General features: G+C 41.1%; 1 protein-coding gene across 2 annotated transcripts in view; it reads left to right on the plus strand.

Annotated features, from left to right (window-relative positions):
• Window positions 1-25,367, plus strand: part of MLLT3 (myeloid/lymphoid or mixed-lineage leukemia (trithorax homolog, Drosophila); translocated to, 3) — a 344,501-nt gene that overhangs the window by 302,238 nt on the left and 16,896 nt on the right. For both annotated transcript variants that reach the window (XM_006881274.1, XM_006881275.1), the window contains exons 6-8: window positions 14,810-14,885; window positions 16,869-16,998; window positions 20,258-20,357. In XM_006881274.1, coding sequence (XP_006881336.1) covers window positions 14,810-14,885; window positions 16,869-16,998; window positions 20,258-20,357 — 306 coding nt within the window. The remainder of the gene's footprint in view (window positions 1-14,809; window positions 14,886-16,868; window positions 16,999-20,257; window positions 20,358-25,367) is intronic.

Here is a 25,367-nt window from a genome sequence, read left to right on the forward strand (position 1 = left end):
CAGTGTCTCTCTGGAGACTAAGGTCCGCCTGATACAGGCCATGGTTTTTGCAATCACTTTTTATGCATCAGAGAGTTGGATAATGACTAGGGAGGATAGAAGGAGAATTGATGCCTTTGAGCTGTGGTGCTGGAGAAGAGTATTGAATGTACCATGGACTGCCAAGAAAACAAACAGATTCATCGTAGAGAGGATCAAACCAGGCTGCTCCTTGGAGGCAAGGATTCTGGGGCTTCGTCTGACATACTTTGGACATGTTGTAAGGAGAGACAGTCTTTAGAGAGGGACATCATGCTGGGTAGAATGGAGGGACAGCGCAGGAGGGGAAGACCCTCTGTGAGGTGGATTGATTCAGTGACTGGGGTACTCAGGATGGGTTTGTCAGAGGCAATGATATTGGCACAGGATAGAGCACGGTTTAGGGCTGTTGTACATAGGGTCGCTATGAGTCGCAAACGACTCGACGGCACATAACAACAACAACCAGGTTAGAAGTCAGAAAACCTAGTTCTAATCCACTTAAATATTACCCAGTAATGGGAGCCCTGATGGGACAGTGTTTGTGCTCAGTTGTGTCAGTGGCTCAGACTCACGAGATGCTCTGTGGGAGAGAGAAGTGGCAATCTGCTTGTGAAAGATGACAGTCTTGGAAACCTGTAGGGTAGCTCTGTTCTGTCCTCTTGGGTCATTTTAAGTCATGGTTGCCTCAACAGCAATGAGCTTCTTTTGGTTTCAGCCATCTAATGTCATATTCTTCACCTGTGAAATGGAGAGTTTTAAAAAAAATGTGGTGTAATCCATAGGATATTGTTCTGCTAACTCAAAGATTCTAAATCTACAGTGGCTCCTTCCATGGGATTTGCAGTCCCAGACACGCAATGGAAGGCCAGTTATGAGTTTAGGGCTACCTTGATGGCAATGAATTTTGAATTTTCTTGTGGTAGAGCAAAGGAAATAAAATAGGATGTTCTTGTTATGTGTCTTCAAGTCGCCTGTGACTCACAGCAACCCCATGCATAATGGTCTGAGCCCTGTCCTATCCTGAGCCTGTCTGTCTCTGACACACATGGTCTTATTACCCCAATCACTATGTCAATCCATCTCATCCAGGGTTTCCTCTCCTTTGTTGTCCCTCCATCCTTACAAGCATGATGTCCTTCTCCAAGGACTCGTCCCTCCTGGCCACATGCTCAAAATATAGCAGACAGAGCTTCAAAATCCTTGCATCCAGAGAGCAACTTGATTTCACCCTTTCCAAGACAGTCCTGTTTGTTCTCTTGGTGGTCCATGGTTCAATACTCTTCTCCAGCACCACAACTCAAAGGCGTCAATTCTTCTTCTGTCATCCTTAGTCATTCTCAAGCTCTCTAATGCATCCCAAGTAATTGCAAAGACCATAGCGTGGCATAACACTACACAAACATAGGTCAAAAGGTTAGTCATTGTTTTATTTTCCAATTATCCAATCTTATATTAATATTCTTGTCTATGTAATAAAGTTTTGTTCTTGTTGTTTACTGTCAAGTCAGAACCAACATAGATGACCTTCCAGTGAGTTTTCCAAGGCAATTAATCGCACAGGAGAGAAGTATGTGTGTTTGAAAGGAGTTACTAACAAAACCAAATTCAAACATAAATTCTGATTATTAGGTTTTGAGCAATTTGCTCTTTCATTTGTCTTGTGAGTTGTTTAGTCACTCTTCAGTGCTTTTTTTCCCCCTCTTAACTTTAGCCTTAACCTTTTGTTGATGTTGGCATAGCATATCTCAGTATATTACTTATTCATTAGGTTGCTTAAAAGCAGTTCACTTACATGATGTTGTTGAAGTCACCAGTTTGGGTATGATTCATAATGACCCTGTGAACAATAGATCTGAACCCTGTCCTGTCCTGTACCATCCTCACTGTCTGTGGCATACTCAAGCCCATTGCTGCAGTCACTGTGTCAGTCCACCTGGTTGAGTGTTTTCCTCTCGTTTGCCATCCCTCCACCTCTCCAAGCATGTTGTCCCTCTCCAAGGAATTACCTCTCCTCACAACATATTCAAAGTATGAGAGACATACTTTTGTTAGCTTCATATCTTTGTCTCCAAGGATCACTCTGGCTGCACCTTCTCTAAGACATAATCTGTTTGTTCTTTTGGCAGTTCATGGGATATTCAGCACTCCTCTGCAGCACCACCTCGTTCAAAGGCATCAGTTGTTGTCCTGTCATTTATTGTCCAGCTCCTAGATGTGTAGGTAGTGACTGCAAAAGATCCTGGCCTGAATCAGGCACAACTTATTTGTGCTTTATTGACTTAGGTGATAGCACTTTTTACATTTGTTTTGGAGGCAAGAAGATTACATCTGGTTTCTTGTAGAGGACAGAGGAAATGAGTTTGTCTACCTGTGGGCTTTTGAGAATGTTAAGCAAAAAAGCTGTGTAATGTGTCACTCATCCCATTGCCATTGAATCAGAATTACCTGACGGCTGACTCTGAATTGGCTTTCCCAGGCTGTACATCACACAGGGGAGGTTACCTGTCTTTCTCTGCTAGAACTACTGCTAAATTTGAACAGAGAAGCATGGAATTTGGGTTAAAAAATCAACTGTCTTAGGGCTACGCTACTCGAGTGCCCTATACTATATAGGATGATTATTTAATGAATGAGAGGGCACTGACAAGAACCTAGGACTGTGGTCAATAATGAAAACTGAAGAGTGAATAAAGGACACGCACAAATCTGCTTTTTCTTTCAAATTAGTACTCATCTTAGGCACAGTCTTTCTGCATGTTTGTACAAAGAAAGGATGAACTCTTATTATAGGTTATAAGCTTTCTTTTTTCTAAACAAGGTAGATATTTTATTTGAATTGACTTAGAGTTCATCTGAAGTAATATCTTTTCGTTACTGTATTCTTTGTTCACCAAACAAGTGTGTGTTACTTCCGCCTCCTTATCTTTATTTTGTCAGCTACAAAGATTGAGTCACTGATATTTTGTTCCTGAGTATAGTTGCCCATTAGGGAAAAACAGAACTGCTTCTGTCTTCTCGTTACTTAAGAAGGAAATATGTGCCCGGAGTAAGCAACAGTGCCAAGATTTTGTAAGATCTCTCACATGACCCAACTTGACAGGTGTTCTTTTTTGAAGCACTTAACCTCCCAGAGTTATAAGCATGTGGGTTTTCTTGCTTGTCTTGGGCAAAAATAATCCTCTTTGGAAAATCCATTATGATATGACTTTGTCTAGCCATTTCATGTTAGAGGTTGCTTTGCAAGTCTTGGTAGGCTCATTATTTAGTAGTAAAGAGTTCTCTTGTCATAAGCAATAGAGTACTTTTAATGTAAATTATAGTAAATGTGTTGTAAATACTAGTAGCAACCAGCTGTCAATTAGTGACCACAATAAGCAGCGGTATGTGGACTGATTTTACTTTATTATGTCAATTTCACATTATCATGTCTACTTGAGATTCCAGGTTCTCTCTCTGCTATGAAAGGAACTGATGCTTAAGGAATCTTTCTCAAAGCATACATTTGCAAACAACAGAGTTGAACAAAGGCTTAAAGAGCTCTGATGGCGTAGTTTGACGAGAGTTGCACTGGTATCCCAAAGGTGGTACCTCTTGGGTATTTTGAATCAACCAGTGACTACAGCAGTAAGATGAGCTCTCTCAAAACCTGTTAGAGGGTCAATTATGAGTCATTTCTGACCTGATGACAGTGAGTGAAGTCTTTGCTTTGCCTCAACAGCAACGAACAGGGTGCTTTCACCATTATCAAACACACCATTCAAAGAAACCTCATTGTAAGCATGAAGTAAGCCCCTAAGTTAACTTCATGTGTTCTTAGAGCTTCAGCAAGAAGAGACACAGAATTTTTTACTGATGAGAGTTTTGCTATTTCAAAAACAAGTTTCATATTAGTAAGCAAGGGGAAAATCTGAACTGCACTGGACTTTTTTACACCTCTTTTTTTACCCCCTTGATTGACATTAACACACTTTTTTACACACTCACTCACTCACTACTATAGAGTCTTACAGGTAAATTGCATTGGAGCAGACTGACCTGTCTTTCTTCCCTGGAAGCACTGGTGGATTAGAACCCCTGAAGAGGTACAGCACAGCATTTGGGTTAACAGTGCACTTTACTATGGACTGTGTCCCCAGAGCTGCTTTTCCCCAATTCATAGCTAATGCCAAACATTGTTCCATTATATTGATTGCAATCCCCACAGTAAACCAGTTTTCTCCCGTTTTCCTTCTTGAGTCTCCATGAGTCTGAGTTCCCTGTCCCTCTCTGTTTTCTCGTTTTTGGTTTTGGACAAACGTCCTGCTCATCTCCTGTAATTGATTGTTCTGAGGAGGACACTCTTCACTCTGTTAGTTGTGTTTTATTTTTACCCTCCTCTCATCTATTATTTAGCTGGAAGATGACCTCTGGACATAGCTTCTGTTTCAACTTAGAAGGTTTTCTCAGCACAGTAGCTCTGAAAATTCCTTGGGTTTTTTTTCCTGCCAGTAAATGGGATTGGTTTTGTGGGACTTTGAACTTTATTCTACGGTTATTCTTGGTTTGTTTGTTTGTTTTAATTTATGCTAAGCAGGACATTGTGCTGTGGTGTGGATCAGAGTGGCTGATGGAGGAGGGGCACCATCTAGTTGTTTTGGTCTCAAGGTAGAGAAATCTGGTTCATTTGGGCCATTAGTTCTTTAGACTAACTACTTCCAGAAGTTTTCCATTCTACTATGCTCTAGGCAGGAAAAGACAAAAGGTGGCTTCTTAGATGACTACTCAAAACCTTTTAAAACATTTATTATTTTGTGTGTACCGTCAAATCCAACCTGACCGTTACAGGAGGAGAGTGCCCCTCCTTCTCCAGCACAGCTTCTGGTGGAGTTGAACCATGTACCTCTGGGATTGCAGTGCAGCTTCTTGCCACTAGGCCACCAGAGCTCCCTTCAAAAACTTTTAAGTTTTTCTACTCACCAGAATAGAATGTTAAAACTAATTATTACTGAACTGGATTTTGCCAGTTGATCCTAGATATCCACTGAGGTAGTAGTCCTTCACCTTTATGGCCCCTGATTCATTCCCCGTATGTAAAGTATTTAAAGAACTGTGCCTTCTATATGTTCTCTTATATATGTATAAATGCTTAAATATACTTGCATATGTTGTTGTTATGTCCTGTCGAATTGCTTGCGACTCATAGTGACCCTATGTACAACAGCCCTAAACTCTGTTCTGCCCTGTGCCAATTGCACTGTCTCTGATGCACCCATCCTGATTACCCCAGTCACTGAATCAATCCACCTCATAAAGGGCCTTCCCCTCCTAGCATTTGCAAATTTATATGTCAGAATGTCTATCACTGTATATAATGTGTTAGGCTATTAACCAAAAGGTAGGCAGCTGTTTCATGGGAAAAAGCTAGGCAATCTCCGTCTGTTAAGATGTACAACTTTAGAAACCCAATAGAAGACCACCAAGTCCAAGTAAACTTGATTACACTGGGTATTGTTGATTGCCATCAAGCTGAGTAAACTCATAGCAAACCTACGAACAAAAGGCCTGAAGCCTTTCTAGAACTGTTGACATTTCTCAAAGTTCATAGAGTTTTCAGAGGCATGTTGTTTAGGAAGTGGATGCCACTCCTGCTTCCAAACCTGTCTTAAACTGGGAGCTCCACTAAATACTGTCCATCATGGGTGACTGTTATGGCATTTGAAACCTCAGTGGCACAAGATTCAACATCACAGCACTGGGGTTTGGGTTTTATATCTCTGTCCATTTGTCATAGTGCGGTGACTTACATGTTAACTATGATGCTGGAAACTATAGCACTGGTCTTTCAAATATAAGCATGGTCAGCATGATAGACAAGTTTCAATGAAGCTTCCAGACGTAGATGAAACACCTGACAATCTACTTCTTAAACAGAAAGATAGCCAGTGTAAACCTTACTAATGGCAGCTGAACACTGTCTGATACAGTACCGGAAGGAAGAGGAACCCCTCAATTAGGCAGCACTCAAAATGTGAACAGGAAAGAGCTGCCTTCTCAAAATCGAGTTGACCATAATGGTATGGACAGCATAAGTCTTTTAGAATCTTTGTTTGCCAGTGTAACAAGACTCAAAATGAGAAAAAAAATCACTGTAAACACTAATTAATAAGAAGATGAAATGTACAATGTATGAAACCAGGGAAATGGAAAGTTGGTGAAAGTGAACTAGAATGCTAAGATCCATATTTTAGTCATTGATGAGCTGAATGAACTGGTATCAGCCATTCAAATCCAGACAGTCATATGTTCTACTATTCTAGGAATGACAGATTTAAAAGGAATGGATTCATATGAGTGTAAAAAAAAGACTATTTCAAGACTTTTCCTGAAGGTCTGTCAGTGATAGGAAAACAGTAATTTACCTACAAGGAAAACCTATTAATATTGTGTTCTTAATTATACACCAACAACTAATACCAAAGATGAAGAAATGGAATACTCTTAACAACTTCTGCAGTCTAAACTGGATCAAACCTGCAATCAAGATGAATGAATAATAAATGGTAATTAGAATGCCAAGATTTTAAGCAAAGACGATCAGCAGATATAAAATACGGCTTTGGTGTAGAAAATATACCGTAAACTGCATAAAATTTTTCAAAACCAATGGCTTATTCATTGAAAATATTTTTAAACTACATACATAGCTATTATGCATGTATATCTAACTGGCTAGAATACACAGATGAAGCAAATTGACTACCTACATGCAAGAAGACAGTTGAAAAGCTCAGTGTCACCAGTCAGAACAACACAAGATTGAAGAACAGATCATTGCTTATATTCAAATTTATGCCCACAACAGCCAAGGTACAACCTTGAATAATACTGCATCTATACTTAAGACACCAGCCTAAGACTAGATTTAACACATGGGACATTACTGCTTAAAGACCAGAAGAGTTTGGGGATGATATCAAGAATATAAGTCATACATTAAAAAACAAAATATTACTACAAAGAAAGGAAAGAAGGAAAATACTAAAAATACACTTTCAAAAAGAGTTTGAAATTTTCTCTTGAAAGTTAATGGAATTTAAAGCAAATGGAATAAATGATGGATTTAAAAAACTGAAGAGAAGATTTCAAAAGAGCAGCTCAAGAAGACGATATAGTTAAAGGTGGAAAGACCTTGTTAAAAAAAGCAAAGGCCATGTGGGGAACAGCATACCTGACCTTTATGAACTTCTCAGAGGGAAACTGTCTTCATCCGCAGACTCAGTAGCACAAAACAAATTTCCATGAGGTCAGACATGTCCCCCATCCTCCCATGCCTCTTTCTACTCATCTCCACACCAATTTTACTGTTTTGCCCAAAATTCAATGTGCTAGCTCTCTTGACTACACAGAGCCATATTAGGGAAGTAAAACCATTCTAATTCAGATTAATAACAGAATTCAGTTGAGACATTTCCTAAAATGTACACACAAGCACCTCAGCCTCAAGCCTTGTAGCTCTAAATGTTCCCAAGTTCTCAGTCCTGCCAGTATTGGCTCACCCCTCCCCCAAGGTTTCATCTCATCTCACATCAATTCTTCAGTTTAGCCATGGCTACTTCTACTGTCCCAAAATGCACTACATTTCATCAGGTTGGAGCAGTCTCTCATCTCTGGCTGGGGGAAGAATTCCTGCCACTTCTGAGCAGAGAAGATTTTCTCTGCAGCTTGTTCAATTTATTGGCAAAGTAGCCAGTCCTCTTGCAGATTTTTGCGATTGGCCAGTCTCCTTGTGTAATGGTAGATAGCCAGTCCCTTTCTGGGTAAGTCAACATTCCTCACATAGTTCTGCCCTTCCTCATAGTCATCCTTGCTAGAAAAGCCCTATTGAGAGGCAAAGTCCACAGACCTAAAGTTAGAAAACCAAAATGAGAGTGAAAATGTTAGCATTTTACCAGCTAAAATGACTATGAAAATGGCAAGCCTTGAGTTTCTTGAAGGAATCTATGGGCAAATATTGAGGCAAATACTGAGACAAGAAATATCAAAAGAAAATGGAAAGAATTAATAGTTGTACCAGAAAGAATTGATTAATGTTCAGCCATTTTAAATGGTTGGTATGATCAGGAATCAATAGTATTAAAAGAACGAGTACAAGTTGCTGGGAAGGTGTTGGGGAAAACAAGACTCCAGAAAGAGAATACTAAATTAAAGTATTTCAAGGAATGCATAAGCACTGAAAATTCTCACTAGTGTATATCAGGAAACTTGAAAAATGCCTGCTTGGCCAACCAACTGGAAGAGAGTCAGATTTGTTCCTATTACAAAATAATTGATCCAAAAGAATACAGAAATTGTCCAGTTGTATCATTAATATCGCATGCAAGTTCAAATCTAGCGGTCTCACTCTCTACTCAAGGCCACTGAGTTGTAACTGACCATCGCTGACCCTCCAGCAGGTTTCTGAGACTGTAAGTTGCACTGCAAGAGATTGTCCTTCTTTCTTCTGGAGAGCCACTGGTGGATTTAGCAAGACTTGGCCTTTGGGAAAGCACCACATTTTCCTTTTGACCAGATAGTTTTTTTTAAAAATGACTGCAGCAGTATTTTGATGGGGAATTTCAGAAAGTCAAGCTCATTTCATGAGAGAATATGAATGAGGGATGTCATTAATGTCAGGTGTATATTAATTGAAGGCAGAGAATACCAGAAAGAGACTCGAAATAAAAGCTGTATTTTATTTACTATTCAGAAACATTTGACTGTATGGGCTCTAACAAATTATATGTAACACTGTGAAGAATAGCATTTCCAGAGTACTTAGTTGTGCTCATGAAAAACTGTTAATGGACAAAGAGGCAGATGTTTAAACCAAAGTAGAGAGCGTGCGGTTTAAAAACAAGAAAGGTTTGTGTCAGGTTGTATCCTTTCATCATACTTATTCAATATGTATGCTGAGCAAATAATCCAATAAGTTGAACTACATGAAGTAAAACATGGCATGGGAGTTAGAAAAAGACTCAGTAACAACCTGTGATATGCAGATGACACACCCTCCCTTGCCAAAAGTGACGAGGAAGGAAAGCTCTTACTGATAAAAAACCAAAGACTGCAGCCTTCAGTATAGATTACACCTTAACATAAAGAAAGCACAGCTCCTCACTAGACCAATAAACAACATCATGGTTAGTGGTGAAAATATTGACGTTGTCAAGGATTTCATTTTGTTTGGATCCACAATCAATGCCCACGGAAGCAGCTGTCAGGATATCAAACAACATATTGCATTGAGCAAATCTGCTGCAAGAAGATCTTATAAATATGTTAAAATGCAAAGATGTCACTTCAGGGAATAAAGTGCACCTGACTCAAGATACGGTATTTTCAGTTGCTTCATATGCATGCAAAAGCTGGATAATGAGTAAGGAAGTTTGAGGAAGAATTTATGCCTTTCAATTATGTTACTGGCAGAGAACATTGCATATACCATGGGCTACCAGAAGTTGTTTATATGGTTATAAATACCTATGTCTTGGAAAAAGCACAGCTAGAATATTCCTTCGAAGCTGGGATGGGGAGACCTCATCTCACATACTTTGGGTGTGTTGTGCAGAAGGACCAGCACTGGTGGCATCCTGGTAAGGAGTTGTTAGGCCAACCCCAAAGCACACAGTTTGAATTCACCAGCTGTTTTGGGGACAAAAAATGGGCAGTCTCCTCCCGTGTGCTTTTTAACTCTGAAAAACTCACCAGAGAGTCAGCTGTGAGTTGGGAGTTGGTTCCAACTCCATGGGGAAAAAACAACAAAAGTTCCTTCATAAGGACTTGATAAATATCTTTTCTCCCTTTCTTAATATATAGCTTGTTTAGAACTTTGTTTCTGAATTATGTCTCCTATAAACAACGTATTGAGGAGTTGGGGTTTTTAATCAGTTTTGTTCCTCTGTCTTTTGACTAATGCATTTCCTCTGTTATCATTCAGTGTGCTTGATAAGCACAGCAGTTACGTGAGTTGACTGCTGTCGTTTTGTTGTGCGGGGGAGATGCTGATGTTTTCTTTGTTCCATCTCCTTTCCCTGTAGTCTTTTTGTTCATCGATATTAAAATGTTTTGGTTCATTTTGTGGTTGATTTTTGTGCTGAATCTTTAGGGGTTTTTTGTTTGTTTGTTTTGGTTGGTTTTGGTTTTGGGTTGGTTGTTTTTTCTTTTCATTTTGGTGAGTAGGTTTATTTATTTTCTGTGTCACCAGAGATTGTAAGCTTGTGTCTTGTGTCTGTGACACCATGTGGCTCTGGGTGCAAGGCAGGCAGACAGAGGCAGGCACCAGTACACTCTGCTAATCTCCTGCAGCAGTGGGCAGATGACTTGAAATCCACAGGAGCATCCACCACCAGTTGCCAGGAAGTGGTGGGCATGAGTCTGGTCTGCAAAGCACAGAGGTAATGAGTACGTGGTGTGCAGTCTGTGGAAGGTTGCATTGCTAAGCCCTAGGGAACAAAGTGGTGTAGCGAAGGTGTTACCCACATGTACCCACTGTGGCACAAGGACGTGCACCAAAGACCACTTGGTATGTGGGGGTGCAGGTGGAGGGGTACAAGCAGGTCAGATGTGGGTGAGGAGTGCGGGCTGACAGCATGCTCTACTGGTCATTGATGTCTGGTTTTATTTCATTGTTGTTGAGTCAAAACAGACCCACAGCTGACTCTTCAGCAGGTTTTCAGAGGCTGTAAATCCCAAGGAAGGAGATTGTTCATCTTTCCACTACAGGGCAGCTGGTAGATTTGAATCTCCTACCTTTGTGTTTGCAGCACAGCTCCTTAACCAGTAGGCCATCAGAGCTTTCTACTGAACTCGGTAATGGGCAGCAGTGCTCTCCTTGGCACGTCTAGCTGGCGATCAGCTTCCTGGCTTGGCCTAATTTGAGGGAGGTGGGATTATTCAGAGCTGAGCACCCTCACAGCCTTGACTTCTCTCCCAGCATCGTTACAGTCCTTCTTTACGTCTGACTCACGTTCTTCTCACTTGGCTTCACCCAGGCGTGTATCTGCACTGTGTCTCTGCCCCATTGAGGGTAGTGTGAAGTTGTCTTCATGTGCTTCTCATCAGGAGCAGGATGTGCGTCAGGATGGCCACGCTCTGCTAATGTGTGCACATCCGTTCTGTATCTCCCCTTGTTCTCTGTTTTCCTTCAGTTTCTTCTTCCAGTCAATGCTGGATCTAATTACTCACCCTTCCTATCATGCTCACATTTCAGGATTATAACCTGTAGCAGTTTTATTTGTGTTTTCAAGTCTTTGTTGTGGAGGGACAGCCTCGTGCATTTAATTAGATTGGTGGCAAGAAGGTGCACTGCAATCCTGAAGGCACGCAGTTTGAGGCCACCAGCTGCTTCATGGAAAAAAGACGGACAGTCTCCTCCCGTGTGATTGCTTCCCATTGAAATCCTGCCAGAGGGCCAGCAATGAGTCGGATCAGACTCTACACTACAACATTTTAATCTAGACTCCAGAATGGTGTTTTGAGGGCTTAATATTTGAGTTCTGTGTGGGTCAATTTACTGTACATTAAAGTTCATCCTCCATGACTTGGTTATACGTATTTCATAAATATTTTTATTGTGTAATAATCGTGTTCTCTCAAGGGACCTTGTCACAAAACTTTGACAAGTAAACTTCCTCTCAGTATACCACTAGGATTCTGATTTTTCTTATGATCTGTACACTAGTGTTTTCTTAAATATTTTAGATTGTTTAAAAAAATGTGGAACTTTTCCACTTTGTGTTTAGAAAAGAGATGTGATTAACCTAAAATCAATGATGTTGAACTTGGAATTAATACAGTCAGTTGACATTTTAAATTATAAACATACCTCGAGTCTCACTCCAGCCCCCTCATACATACAGGACCCAAATGACCCAACTATGGTTATGAATCTGTGGACCTCCATCAGTGGGTCTCATAAATCTGTTTGGTCCCTCGTCTACCATCACCACCAGTTGGGAACTTGTACTAAAAAATCTAGCCCCACCGCAGATGGACAGAACTGAATACTGTAGGCAGGGCGGCAGCAGTCCATGTTTTAACAAGCCCTCAAGGTGATGTCCCTGCCCACTAAAGAGTGAGAATCACTGCCTGGAGATCATCCCTCAGGTCTTGTGGCTGCATCCCACACACACTTGCCCTGACTGCCAGAAGCTTCTGGAACATTGCCACCCTCTCACTATGTAGCATTTTACCCTTCTCTGGCCAGCTCAATTGGTTGAAACTTTCTGTTTCAATATTCTCGTTGAATAAATGTGACTCCTACTTTAAGCCTCCTCAGAGGCTTTGTGGAAGCATTGGGGGTTAGTCTTTTTTTTTTTTTTTAAACATAAATTTTATTATATTGTTCTCAGCATGGGGGTTAGTCTTAACTGTTGCATGGAAAGTAGGAATGTTGCTTGCTACTTGTCCTTTTCCCGATGGAGAGCAACCCTGGCATCATTATTTATGTATGGTTAAGAAGCTGGACGCCTGTCCCTAGGTTGGGTTTGGCGGTCACATGATGCTTGTGACAGATGGTCACGTTGACCATGAAATAGATGGCCACCATACTCTCTTCTTATCCTGGGTAATGTCACTCTCTGAGAGTGCGTGGGCAGAACAGCCCATTTTAAGTCCAGCTCTAGTCAAGCAGGACGGGAAATTAGCACTTTGTGGTTGCAGAGACATCTCTTTTGGTTCCCAAATGGTTTCCAGAGCTATCAAAATAATACCATTTGCAGGCACTTTTCATGGCTGAAAAGAGCAACTTGGAGAGGAAAAGGAGTCCTCTGCGGCCCCAGGGAGAAATGTTTTGCAGCTGGACACCACGCGTGCCTGCTCACTGAGTGTACATTCAGCGGTCGGTGCAGCTCCGCGCCGGGACTCACGGTGCAGGAGCCGCCCCACCCAAATGAAGAGCCCCCCACGCGGGCGCTGCTGCTTGTCAACCAGCTCTTCTTTGTGAGAGCCAGGCGGGGATGTGTAGGACATTGTACTGCAAATCTCAAGCAAACCACGCAGTGGCCCAGGTTTGTGGGCTGCCTGCTGCTCATAAGGGATTCCTCCCCCCTGGTCTGGCTCTTTTCCTGCAGCACAAGCCATAGATTGTTGACACCTGTTTTCCCCTCCAGCCCGGGGAGGTGGAGTGTGCCTTAGGAATGCCTCCAAATGCTTCCCTGTGTCCTCCTCTGTGGAGCTTGGCGCTGCTGGGGTGGGGGAAGGAAGGGAGGGTGCTTTAGTAAGAACTGCAAACGGCTTCCTCATTTAGGACTAATGATCGTGCCCTACTTGTGGTACTGAAAAACTTGGTCTCCCCCATTCAGCAGAGTAGAAAGATGGTGCGTTTTATACAATAGAGGACTGCAGTGATTTTATTTTAATTTGATTTGTATTGTTGAACAGCTGCACGGCAGAACACACACCAGTTAAGTAACTTTCACAAACAATGCAGCAACGTAGATTTGCCTTCTTGGAGTTGTGCAGTCATTTCACCTTTCTTTTCCAAATCATTCCTCCCTCATTGGCATCGCCCCTTACCGTCCCTTAAGCTCCCTGTCTAACCCTTTGAGTAGCTCTTTATCCACCTGATCCTATGCAGATAAACCTTGAAGGAACACCATGCTCAGGGCAGAAGCCAGCAGCAGGAGCATGTAGCTGAGATAAGAACACAGGAAATGAGATGGAGAGTGGAGACTCTCTAAGCATTTGTTATTTTAGAGTAACATTTGGCCTTCAGAATACAACGTTGAGTGAGTTGGTGGTGTGACCAATTTCTTTGCAAACTTCTGGCTGTGTGTCTGCGCTGCCCATGTTTCCCTGAAATTAAATACCTCATAAAAGCTGTAGCAAACAGTAGAACAGTCTGGTTTGCTGCCTTCAGTCCCAGATAATGAGTACCTGCTGCATGCACTGTATTATGCTAAGTACCAGGAGATAAAGAGAAGTACAGGACAGGTTCCTGGCTTCTCAAGAGCTGCCAGGTTGTTGTCTTATCTGGAGAGAAAAAGAAAATGCACACTTGAGAACAGCTTAAGGCTTCAGAATCTTCTGATAAGCAAATAGGTGATCCACACAGTGCATTGTCAGTGGGCTTGGAGAAGGGGAAGAGAGTTGTGAGTTGAGTGGGTCAAGGAGGATATAGAACCTATTTTAAGTGCTAAGGAGTATTCATGGTTAGTGTAGGTGAGTGTAAACCCCTTTCCTTACCATCATTAATAGGCTGTAGAATTGATAGGTTCATCGTTGTTGTTTTTCACAGTCCCAACGTTTTCCCCTAACTCCTTTGTGGAGCTTGGCCAGCACTCCTATGAACATTAGCCTGCGTTTGTGCACCGTGGGTGAAAAGGGTTAGAGTTGGGTCATGGCTTTGGACCAGAGTAAAATTAACTGGCTCATAATGCGACTGAACTAATGACCTCGGCCTCATTACTACTGTGTTTTAACCAGTTGAGTCAATCAGACATTGCAGAAAAGGGTAATCAAGGTATCATTCAGAAGGAGGACTGCATAGCTGTAAACACAGGCGGGAAATCAAAGCCAGTTCATTCCTGCATGTAATATGAAGGTGTTTATCTCCAATCCTTGGGTTTATAATTTATCTCTTAATCCTTGAATCTATATACCTGTTTCTGAATCTCATAAAAATAAAGTGGGCAGAAAATAAAAGCCATCATGACTTCCTCCTGTTAGTAACTTTTGATGTAATGAAACGTGCAGCATTTTCTTGTTTCCACTTTTAAATGTGTAACGTCCTATAAATTTGTTAACAATACCTTTCTGTTCTTCTTTAAAGTCTGAACAGCCCAGTCCTGCCAGTTCCAGTTCCAGCTCCAGCTCCAGCTTCACACCGTCTCAGACCAGGCAGCAAGGTACCAAGGGCTCCTAGGCAAACTATGGGGACACTGTTCTCATAAGACGTCTTAATGAGTTCATTAATAACCCATCTTCTATGGCTTTATTATTTGAGTGATAACTTGGCCTTTATGCAGTTGTGTTTATTTCCCCAGGAATGTACTTGAGAATTGTTCTCATGTATGAGGCCAGTCTCTGCCATCAGATGCCGTTTTACAAAAGGATTCTAGGCACAGGCAGTTGCAGAAAGTTCCCAAAGGAAACACAGTAGCAAGAACTGCACTTGGCTCAGACTTGGGAAGATTTTCACTCTCCCATCCGGAAACCTGCATTTCATTTCCCCCCCTACAAATTAATAGACCTTTTCCTTTAACAAGTATGAATTTAGTGGGTTTTAAAAAGCTTTTTCTTATATTCATAAGCAAGTGCCATGTGAACTTAGAATGGAGAAATTGAACCTACAGCAAGTATTATTGTTTCCACTTTTTTTGGTGGGAAAGTCTTCAAATGGCAGTGCTATGTGGCTTTATTTGTTTGTTTTTAACGCAAAAGATGAATTCCTAGCAAGAATAGCTTGTTTTTAAGCATCATACTAACCATCTCATCATAGTAATGGTCATGAACCATATTGAATTTCTGATGGTCTTGGATCTTTTGAAAGGACTGTTGTCTTTGTGTTGGGTTAGAGTTAATCTTCCAGGAAAGACAGTGTGAAATAAAGGAAGTGTTCACATGGCTATTCCAAGGTCTTACTCCTCTGATGCAATCCAAAGATACAATCCCACTACAGAGACAGAGAAATTTAAGTCTTGCAGAATTTGAGGGTTTTTTTTTTGGGGGGGGGGTAAAGTTTTTTTAAAATTAGCTGGGGATAAACTCATACTCTTATCCTCTACAAGAGCGTGAAGACTGCCTCATCTACACTGAAGAGGCCTCTTTCTTGATTGTCTTTAGTCTCTTCGGCTAAATTGCAAAATGTTCATTTTGTTTCCCTTACATTTATATCAGGTAAATGAAAATAAGGTTCCTGAGATTTTTCTCTTTTCAATTCTGTACACACGTGCGTGCATGCACACACATGCTCACATGCACATGCACAAATTAGTAATGGCTTTGATTTTCTGCTCCCCTCCAATATTGGATTCTCTCTTGAATTTTCTGGGCACCTGATTTATTACATGGGTCTTATCTATGTAAATTCATGCTGGCATTTTGTCAGGAATTTCTTAAAAGTAAAAATGGAAATTGGCTGTATAAAACTGTCGCAAGGAGACCTTGGGCCCAAGATCAATATGAAGATCAGAGATAGGACATTACACCGTGGAATTGAAATGCTTTATAATCTGAACTTGACTGAAATGCTTGCTTGACCTGAAATTGACCTTGAAATAAAAGGAACCGCTAAACCTTAATAGATCAAAAACTACCACACAAAGACTGTATTGCCAAGGGCAAGTTGCAACCACAATGATTTATTAGTCTCAACTTCTCAATATGTGGATTAAACATGTTTATCAAAACATTCAATTTACTAATAGGTTTTTCTGTTTATTAGTATCATTTTGGCTATGTAAGAAAAATACAAAGGGAAAAAAATCCTAGCAAGTAGAGATTCTTTAATAAACATTTTGAAGCATCTCTCAGTAAAACAGCATTTTGAGAGAAATTACATTCCAGAAACATGACCACATTTGTTTAGAAAATGTATAAACTGGGACTTAGTGGCAAAAAACTGCCCTGCCAACCCAAAGGCACACTCTTCAAATCTGCCAGTTGCTCTGTGGGAAGAAGATGAGCAGTTTTCTCCTGTGTGATTATACCACCCCTGAAAACTCACCAGAGGGGCAGCTTTCAGTTAGTTCCAGCTCAGTAGTACATACATAACAACAACAACATATGTGATCGTGATTATTATTAGCCTATGTTCAGGGGCAAGGTTGCTGGTAGGCATTTCGCCGGAACTGGTATGTATCTGCCTGTGGTTCACTGTCCTTGCTCAGGTCCTTTGAGGTCTATAATGAAAGATCTACATTCTGATGACAATGAGGAGGAATCTGACGAGGCGGAGGATAATGACAATGACTCTGAAATGGACAGACCTGTTAATAGAGGAGGAAGTCGAAGTCGCAGGTGAGTGCCCTTGGAAGAGGTTCCCGGTCACAGAATTGAGTTTTCTGTTCCCCTAGATCTTATTGCAGTGCGATTGGCACAGGATAGAGCAGGGTTTAGGGCTGTTGTGCATAGGGTCGCTATGAGTCGCAAACAACACATAGCAACAACAACTAGATCTTATTAGTGTAATCAAGGAACACTGGTAACATGGTGTGCTATTATTCTGTTGCTAACTTAAAAGCCGGTGGTTCAAATCTACTTTCATGGAGAAAGATGCATAGACAGCATCAGTAAAGGCATTGCGGACCCTATGGTGGGTCAGTATGAGCCAGAACCGAGGCAGCAGCGGCGGACGTTTTGTTTGGATTTGATTTTCGTCCTAGCATAAGAAGAAGCTTTTGTTACAGTGCTGGACTGCTACCCTCTAAGTGGGTGGTTCAAAACCACCAGCTGCTCCAAGGAAGGAAGCTGGAGCGATCTGTCCTCTTAAAGATGTCTCTCTGCTGCCAGGTCAGTTCCAGCTCCCAGTGACCCTCCCTCCGTCAGCTTTTGAGGGTGTGGATCCTGAAGGAGACTGGGTGGCGCGCGCTGCTAAAGACGTCAAGCCGTGGAGGTCGTGTGGGATAGTTGTGCTCTGTACTTTAGGGCTGCAAGGAGTCAGATTTGATTTGACTGGCAGTGATTACTCAAAGTCACAATGAAGACCTAAAATACTGAAAACAGTGTCACTTAATATGGCCAAATTCAACTGAAGCATGTTTATATCCATCACTATGTCTCCATCATTCATTTTCTCAGGAAGGGCAGAATTTATAAGGGAATTTTACAGGAAGAAGCCATATTAGAAGCCCTTGTTCTTAAGAGAACATGCCAGGTGGCCTGACTGCTGAAATGAAGGTCTGTTTTTATTTGTAGTTTGTGTGGGTCCGTTGCTGGAGGTACTCTTAGAAGCTGAAGAAACGTGTTTGCTGTTTGTAGTTTGAAATACATAATTGGCTCCAGTGAATTATGTGTGACCTAATTAAAATGAGGATCACCTAGGCGTGTTTTCTAGCAAAGAAATCCCTTTTAACTGTGCTGACAATTGGATTCCTTAAGTAGCTTTAATGCTGTAAGGCATTATTCCACATTATAAAATGGTAATTCATGTCACTTATAATTAATAATCAACTTGAAATTGCCTTGAGGACTTTATTTCTTTATCACAAGGAAAACAAATAGGCCTGCTCATTTTCATGTGTTTTGAACAGGAAAAATGATACCATTGTACTTGAACTTAAACCCAAACACATTTTTTAATCCAGGGCCTAAAATGTCTCACCATTATCCATGTCTGAGTTATCTGTTTGTTAGGTGCCGTGAGCTGGTTACAGTCCATAGACCTTATGAATGATAGGTCAGAACCATGTCCAGTCCCACACCAGCCTCAGGATTTCTGCCACGCTCCGCCTCAGTACTGCAGTCACTGGGTAGTCCGTCTCGTTGAAAGTTTTCCTCTTAACTCTGCACAGGCTCCTTTTAGAAATTCCTACAGAGAAATTCTGTGTCTTTATCAGATGTCTCTCTGTTCTTTCTGACCACAGATAGCACCTTTCTTCCAAATTCATGCCCATGTATTTCTTTTAGAGAGGAGAAAAGAAGATTTATGGCTTTGGCCTTATATTATAACGTGTCCTCTGGAAGCCTTTAATCTGACAGGAAGGAAGCTGGTGGGGCAGAAAGGCCTAAAAGTAGGCTGAACCTTGAGCATTTGGGGGCTTATGTTAGCAGCCAAAATTCTGTCCACTGGCTGTTTTCAGATTTAGCTGATGAAAAATGCATGACCTGTTTAGACCAATCCCCACATTGCAGTAATGTAGATCTGGGTGTTCTGTGATTAGCAGTAGCCCACCTCCTCCCAGCCCCTTCCCTTCAGTCAGTGGGGTTCAGATGAGGCCTGTTGTGAGCTGTCTGATGGATTGCCGGAGTCAACCTTCACTTCCCCAGCCTGACGTGTGCTGTTAGCACAGCAGCGCCAGCATAACGTTTGATCTCCAATGCACTTGTGAAGTCTCAACTGTTTAATCAGTTTAAATACTCAGCCTTCCACTTCAGTCAAGAAGCATTTTAAAGCAGCGCTTCCGCTGAACTCTTCATTAGTGTAATTTCGTTAAGAAAAACAAGTTCCCTCAGTTTTTGCTGAAAAGATGTCCCAGTGTACCCTTTGCATTTTGTATCTTGTATCGGGTGTATCTGAATATATTATGGAACTGGAATGTGATTGCCTATTCAGAGAGGAAGAAAAACTGTCCTGATTTCGAAAGCATTTTCTGTTACTGAGAAGAATATTTTATTAGATTACTATATCTATCACCAGTGAGATAGAGACAAACACTGACAGGAATTTCAGGAGGAGGGCAGACGTTGGCCAAGAAGAATAAAGAAATACTTCCTACTCTCGCTAAAAGGAAACACCATTTGAGTCTGAGGGTAAAAGTAGAGGAAGAGGCAGTATTTTTATTGTCTTTACATGTCGAGGATTTCATTTTGATTGTTCAAAGCTGTTTTCACAAACTCCATTTTTTTGAGTTGCCGCCGCCTGATTCCATTGTGCGCTATGTTAGGAGTTGTGTAAGTTCTCTGACATGAGGACAGTGGGAATAATTGGTAGTGACTTTGGCATGCTGGGTTTCACACATCTGATTCCTCCATTGTCACCTGCTCTGTCAGCGATGCAGAGTGGCCGTCCACATTCTTCTTTGCAGTTACTTCCACTTCCGTATAGTGTGCAGTTCAGTTATATTGGTAAATTTTTATTTATTTATTTTTAATCTCTAGCAGAATGACAGAGGGAAAGAGGAGTGCAAGGTTGGAACCCACCAGTGCTCTGATTATATTAGTCTTCTGCAGGCAGGGGTGGCATATTTGCTGAGAGGAGGTGGGTAAAGCCTCAACAGGACGAGAAATGAATACATGAAACCAGCCTAATAGTTGAGCACCTTTTAGGTTCAGATTGCTTGGCTTTGGATTCTAGATCTCCTACTTTTTACCTCTGTCACTCTATTATTCTAAATCTTAGTTTCTAGTCTGTTAAATGGCTTTATTAAGTGAGATCTACTAGACAAAGTTCTTAACACAGTTGCAGCCACTCAGTACATGTTGACTGTTGTTTGAAATGAGCCTTTTGGAGGTTAGGGTTTAGATTTCTAGTTCTCTGCTCCGAACACATGGATTTCCAAAGAGCATCTGTTTGATTGATGCATCTGATTCTCTCTCTCTCACTGGTTTCTCTTCCCAGAGTTAGCTTAAGTGATGGCAGCGACAGTGAGAGCAGCTCTGCCTCTTCACCTCTCCATCACGAACCTCCGCCGCCCTTATTAAAAACCAACAGCAACCAGGTAAGAACCCTGGAAAAATGAGATATCCCACACGAGTGCGTGAAATTCTACATATTCATTGTAAACAAAGTCCCTGTTGTTGCCAAAGAGTCAGGAAGCCGTAATGTTGGCATAAACACAGAGCTAAGGTAGAAGAGCTTCTGTTATCATGAGACCATGAGTATGTCCTGTTGGATGCATTAATTAAGTAAATGCAGGAAAGAATGATGACAAAGTGTTGCTCAGTGATTCTCTGTGTTTTTCCTCTGCAGTGGTAAGTAGTTGACAAAATAAAAGGAATGTGGCTTTAGAACTAGCAAAGCCTGATCCTTTTCTTTACGGCTCATGGTGTACTGATGGGAAATATGTTAACTTCCTCATTTCTTCACCCCTTAGTGGAGCTATTAATCCTTAACGTGCAGGTTCCAGAAGATGAGAAATTATATATATACACACACACATATATATATAAAGGTCATAAGACAGTGCTGGTACCAAGTTGGTGCTCAAAAAGTTGATGCTGCATGTTTACTATAATAGATGTTTTGCTTCAGGAAAAGGAGAATTGTAATGAACAGCTTTTAAAGTGTAAAGAAAATTATGGTTCTACTTATGGAGTTACAGGGAACTCTGTGGCCTAGTTGGTAAGAAGTTGTGCTGTCAACCCAAAGGAAAGTGGTTTGAATCCACCAGCTGCTTTGAGGGAGAAAGATGGGCAGTCCGCCTTTGGGATTTACAGCCTCTGGAAGCCTTCTGGAGGGTCAGCCATGAGTCCATTCCCACTTGATGCCACATAACAATAATAACAACAGTGTAGGTCATATATTGAGTAAACAGGAAGCTTTCTAATTTGAAAGTTAATTGAGAATGAAATTATTTGGGTAAAACATAGGAGTCCTTTGGAAGCTGTGATTAAGAGCTTTTGTTAGACCAATTACTAAAATACTTAACAAAATTAATTCTTTTCAAGTCTCATGAATATTGTAGAAACAATACTGTGCATTGCCTTTATAATCTCATTACAATTGAGTTCTTTTCTTTTTGTTTAGGCTCATTCCCTGTGACCACTACAATAGCTGCTTAACTCAAGTTACTGTACATTAACTTGAAAATTAGAGAGCTATGTTTTTCTAAAAAAAAAAAATCTGTTTCACAAACATCCTTCAGGTTTAAATGATCTTGGTATTGTATTTGATATCATTCTTTGACTTGGGAAAATGTTATTTTATAACTGAAGACTTTCCTTTTGTATTTAGGGTAAAGCAGAAGCAAAGATCTCGCAAACTTAAAATTCCTCATTTATCCAGTTTAACTTTGGCTTTTTACCCTTCATTGTTTACCAAGGGTGCTCTGCATGGTCTTTGCCACTTACTGCTCAGCTGCAGTTTCTCTGTGTTCTGTCTATAAATAATAACCAAGGTGGACCCATCATCTATTGCAGGTTGGGTGTTCACTCAGTTGATTCCTGATTTTTTGCCCCAGGTGCCTATGAGAGTGCGAATCTCTCACCATGTTCAGTGCCAGCCATGCCTTTTGCCCAGCCATCTTTCCCCTCGGGCATAGTTGCCCACCACAAGTCATGCATTTCAGCAAACAATACAAAGAAGAAGATTGTAAGAATCATGGCCAGTGAGATGAGAAGTCCAGTGAACTGGCTAGTAAGATAACTGAGTTTTGTTTCTGAATTTGTGGTTAAGCATATGAGCTGAAAAGATAGAATATGGGCCTTTTGAATGTCTTTTTATTCAATTTGAATTTGCTTAGGCTCAATTTCTGCTGTCAGTGGTTGGTGTATTCGAACTAAGTAACTCCTGTGTCTAGCACTGACAGGGACAGGAGTAAGGGTAACAGGATATGCTTAGCCCGTTTCCAACAAGATCATTCCAACTCAGTGCAGCCCCATGTGTGTTAGGGTAGAACTTGGCTTGCTGTATGATTTTTAGTGACAGATTTTTCAGAAGTAAGTTTCTAGGGCTTTCTTCCATGTTACTTCTTGTTGAACTTGAACCTCCACCCTTTCAGTTAGCCAGCAAGTGCATTAACTGTTTTCAAACCAATGGGCTAGTGTATGCTTTAGTGCCCCTCATTCAGCTCTTTCAGTGTTAACACTGCACTTGATGAGTAAATGTCTCTCCGACAAGCCTTTATCCTGTTGTTCAAACCTAGTAGCCACCCCTGAACACTTTCTAGATGGGCAATATCAAACTGACCCTGCTTTGGAGAAAGATTTGTTTGTTAGATATTTTTTAACCTCTTTAACTGGAGAAAAGAAAAAAAAACCAAACAACCAAACCAAAAACAAACAAACAAAAAAACCCCAAACAAACCTAGTATCCACATGGAGAAGGTAAAAATTACTTGATCTGATTAAATTGCATCCCTATAGTTCCGTGGCATATGTTTATTTGTCAAATGTAGCTTCACACATGTGAATCATCAATCTGTCAGTAATACTCAGTTATATGCCACTTTCTCCATGCACCTATAGCATAAGAGAACCCATATGCTCTCACAGTAAATTAGTGGAGGGTTGGAGATGGATCTTGCATAGCAGTATCCATAAATCCGTGGAGCGGGGGCAGCAAGAAAAGGTTTAAAACTTGGTTTAGGACTCATTTCTTAACCTGCCCGAATTAATATATGTTGAGTCAGATGTGCTGCTATCCCTATAAATTGACATTTTGCAACTTAAAAAAGTATGGTTGCTATTACTATTATTTCTTCATGCTCTATTATCACATGGAAGAAGATAATAAAAGGGTCTAATAACATATTAAATGTTACCTTAGATTGTATCTTTAGTCTTATGTTTGAATGTCTGAGTGATAATCTAAGATTTTGCTTCAAATATAATAATTGAAAACATAATACTGGGAAGGCTTCACTCCAAAATGAGAAGATTCCATTTCCTTCTTCCATGTACCCCATGGCTATTTTGTCTGCACAGCAAGAATGCTCTGAAAGTTTCTGGAAAGTACCAGACAACACTGAGTTGTTTGTTGTCTTTTCTCAAACCTTTCAAAGACTAAGAAAGAAGGAAAGTGCTAATTGAATCAAACATTTCCTAACTACTGAAGAAAAAGTGAACAGAGAGTGAACAAAGCAAGTAATTAACCTGAGAATTGTTCAGATCTACTCATGATCATTGACATGAAAGGTCTATCAGTAGAGATTCCATCTGTTGAGTAATTGAGTTGTCACTTCTCACAAAGGGATGCAGAAAAATATCATCTTGAAACTTTGATTCTCAGATTCTCAGCACAGATGTGCCACTAATAATTTCTTCTGTTTTTAGAGACTGGCATATTATAAAAGACGTGCTTGGTGGCATTGGGGTTAAATGTTTCGTGGAAAGGTGGGTGGCTTGAATCCACCAGCTACTCTTTGAATGTAACAGTCTGCCTTGGTACCGACCAACAGCCTTGAAAACCCTAAGGGATATTTCTGTCCAGTACTACTGGCCACAATGGCTTGGAAGAGATTTGGCATATTCTAAACGGTGCATTTATGCAGTTGGAATTTCTGTCTCCCATAATACAGTTTAATAAGGATTACTAATTTTGACCCATTAAACCAAGTTGGTCCTTCCACTCCAGAACTCCCATAGGGGAATTTCAAAGCAAAAGAAAAGTGCCAGATCCTTTAGAGCCAAAAGTGTGGGGGTTGGGGGAAATCCTTGAAGGAAGAAAGTGATCCACTAGTCCTGTGTTAATATTCAGCATATCATAAATCACCTCTCAGCCTCTAAGGGGTGTTGAATGAAATGAAAGTATCCAGTTAGACTGGTTTGAAATAAGCCTGTGGAAGACAAGGTGCTGTACTTTTCTATTCTGGTGTCGTTTGCTTAAAGATAAGAACTGATCATAAATAAAACAATTGTCTTCAGCATGGCTTAGCTCTCTCAGAATGAGATTTTGACAAAGCTGTTTATTTTGGAGCTAGAAGAGATCAAAGAAGGAAGATTAACTGAGCCCTCTCTGGGCAGCCACTCTGTAACTCGAGGCGGATCACTGACACCGGGCGCTTTTGTTCCTGCCACTGCAGCTCAGAAGAAAGAAACTAGGATTTCAATGTATTTTGGCCTTCTGTGCTGTAGTGTTTACAGAATGCATGGGGTCATCGCCAGGGTGGGACGTAAGCCTCCCCCAGACTCCAAACTCTGTTCTCAGCACTAAAGGGAAGGTGGTAGAAAGCTAGTTAGCAGGGTTCCACTAATATAGACTCCTTGGTCACTTTGACAGTACAGTGGCGTGAGATCGGGGAATGGGACCCAGGGGTAGGTGGGATATGGTGGGAACAAAATCAAAGGCTGTAGGAGGGAGGCGGCACTGGGCTTTCTTTCACTGGCCTGCAATCTCAGAGGTTGGTTCTGTACTGCCCAGCCAGGAGTCTGAGTTGGGGAGGAGTGCCACCTACTGACCTACTTATTCCTGCCCAGGCCTGTGAGCACTGCCCAGCTTGTCCCTGGTGTCTGATTGCCAGCAAAAGACTGGAAGAAGCTCTGAGTTCAGGCAAATGCTTGGTTCCCTTTGCAGTGGAGCACATTAAAATCTACAGTAAAATTGATGCAGAGTAATTTCCTTGATTTTCCCCAAAGTATTCTAAATGAACTTGATCAGATTGGTCATGTGCTTATCAAAAAGTTAAAAAACAAGGCATAAAAGCACTTTTAGATTAATGAGTTTTGCCTGTTTATCAGTGTAAATTCAGCAGAATGTAGACTTGTTAGTAAGCATCTTGGAAAAAGTGCAGCCAGAGTGCTCCTTGGAGTTTAGGATGGTGAAACTTGGTTTCACATATTCAGGGTATGTACCTGTCATACTTGGAAAGGTAGAGGGTCAGTGAAAGAGAGGAAGACCCTCAATGAGATGGATTGATACCATTGCTGCTGCAATGGGCTTAAGTTTTTCTGAGATGATAAGGATGGCACAGGACAAGACAGGGTTCAGATTTGTTGTTCTTAGGATCTCTGAGTTGAACTTTACTTGATGGCACCAAATGACAACAGCAGCATTTTAGGGAGCTCTGGTG

Source organism: Elephantulus edwardii, unplaced genomic scaffold (assembly GCF_000299155.1).
Source record: "Elephantulus edwardii isolate Elephantulus edwardi_28Jun2011 unplaced genomic scaffold, EleEdw1.0 scaffold00014, whole genome shotgun sequence".
In the NCBI taxonomy this organism is placed as follows: Eukaryota; Metazoa; Chordata; class Mammalia; order Macroscelidea; family Macroscelididae; genus Elephantulus; species Elephantulus edwardii.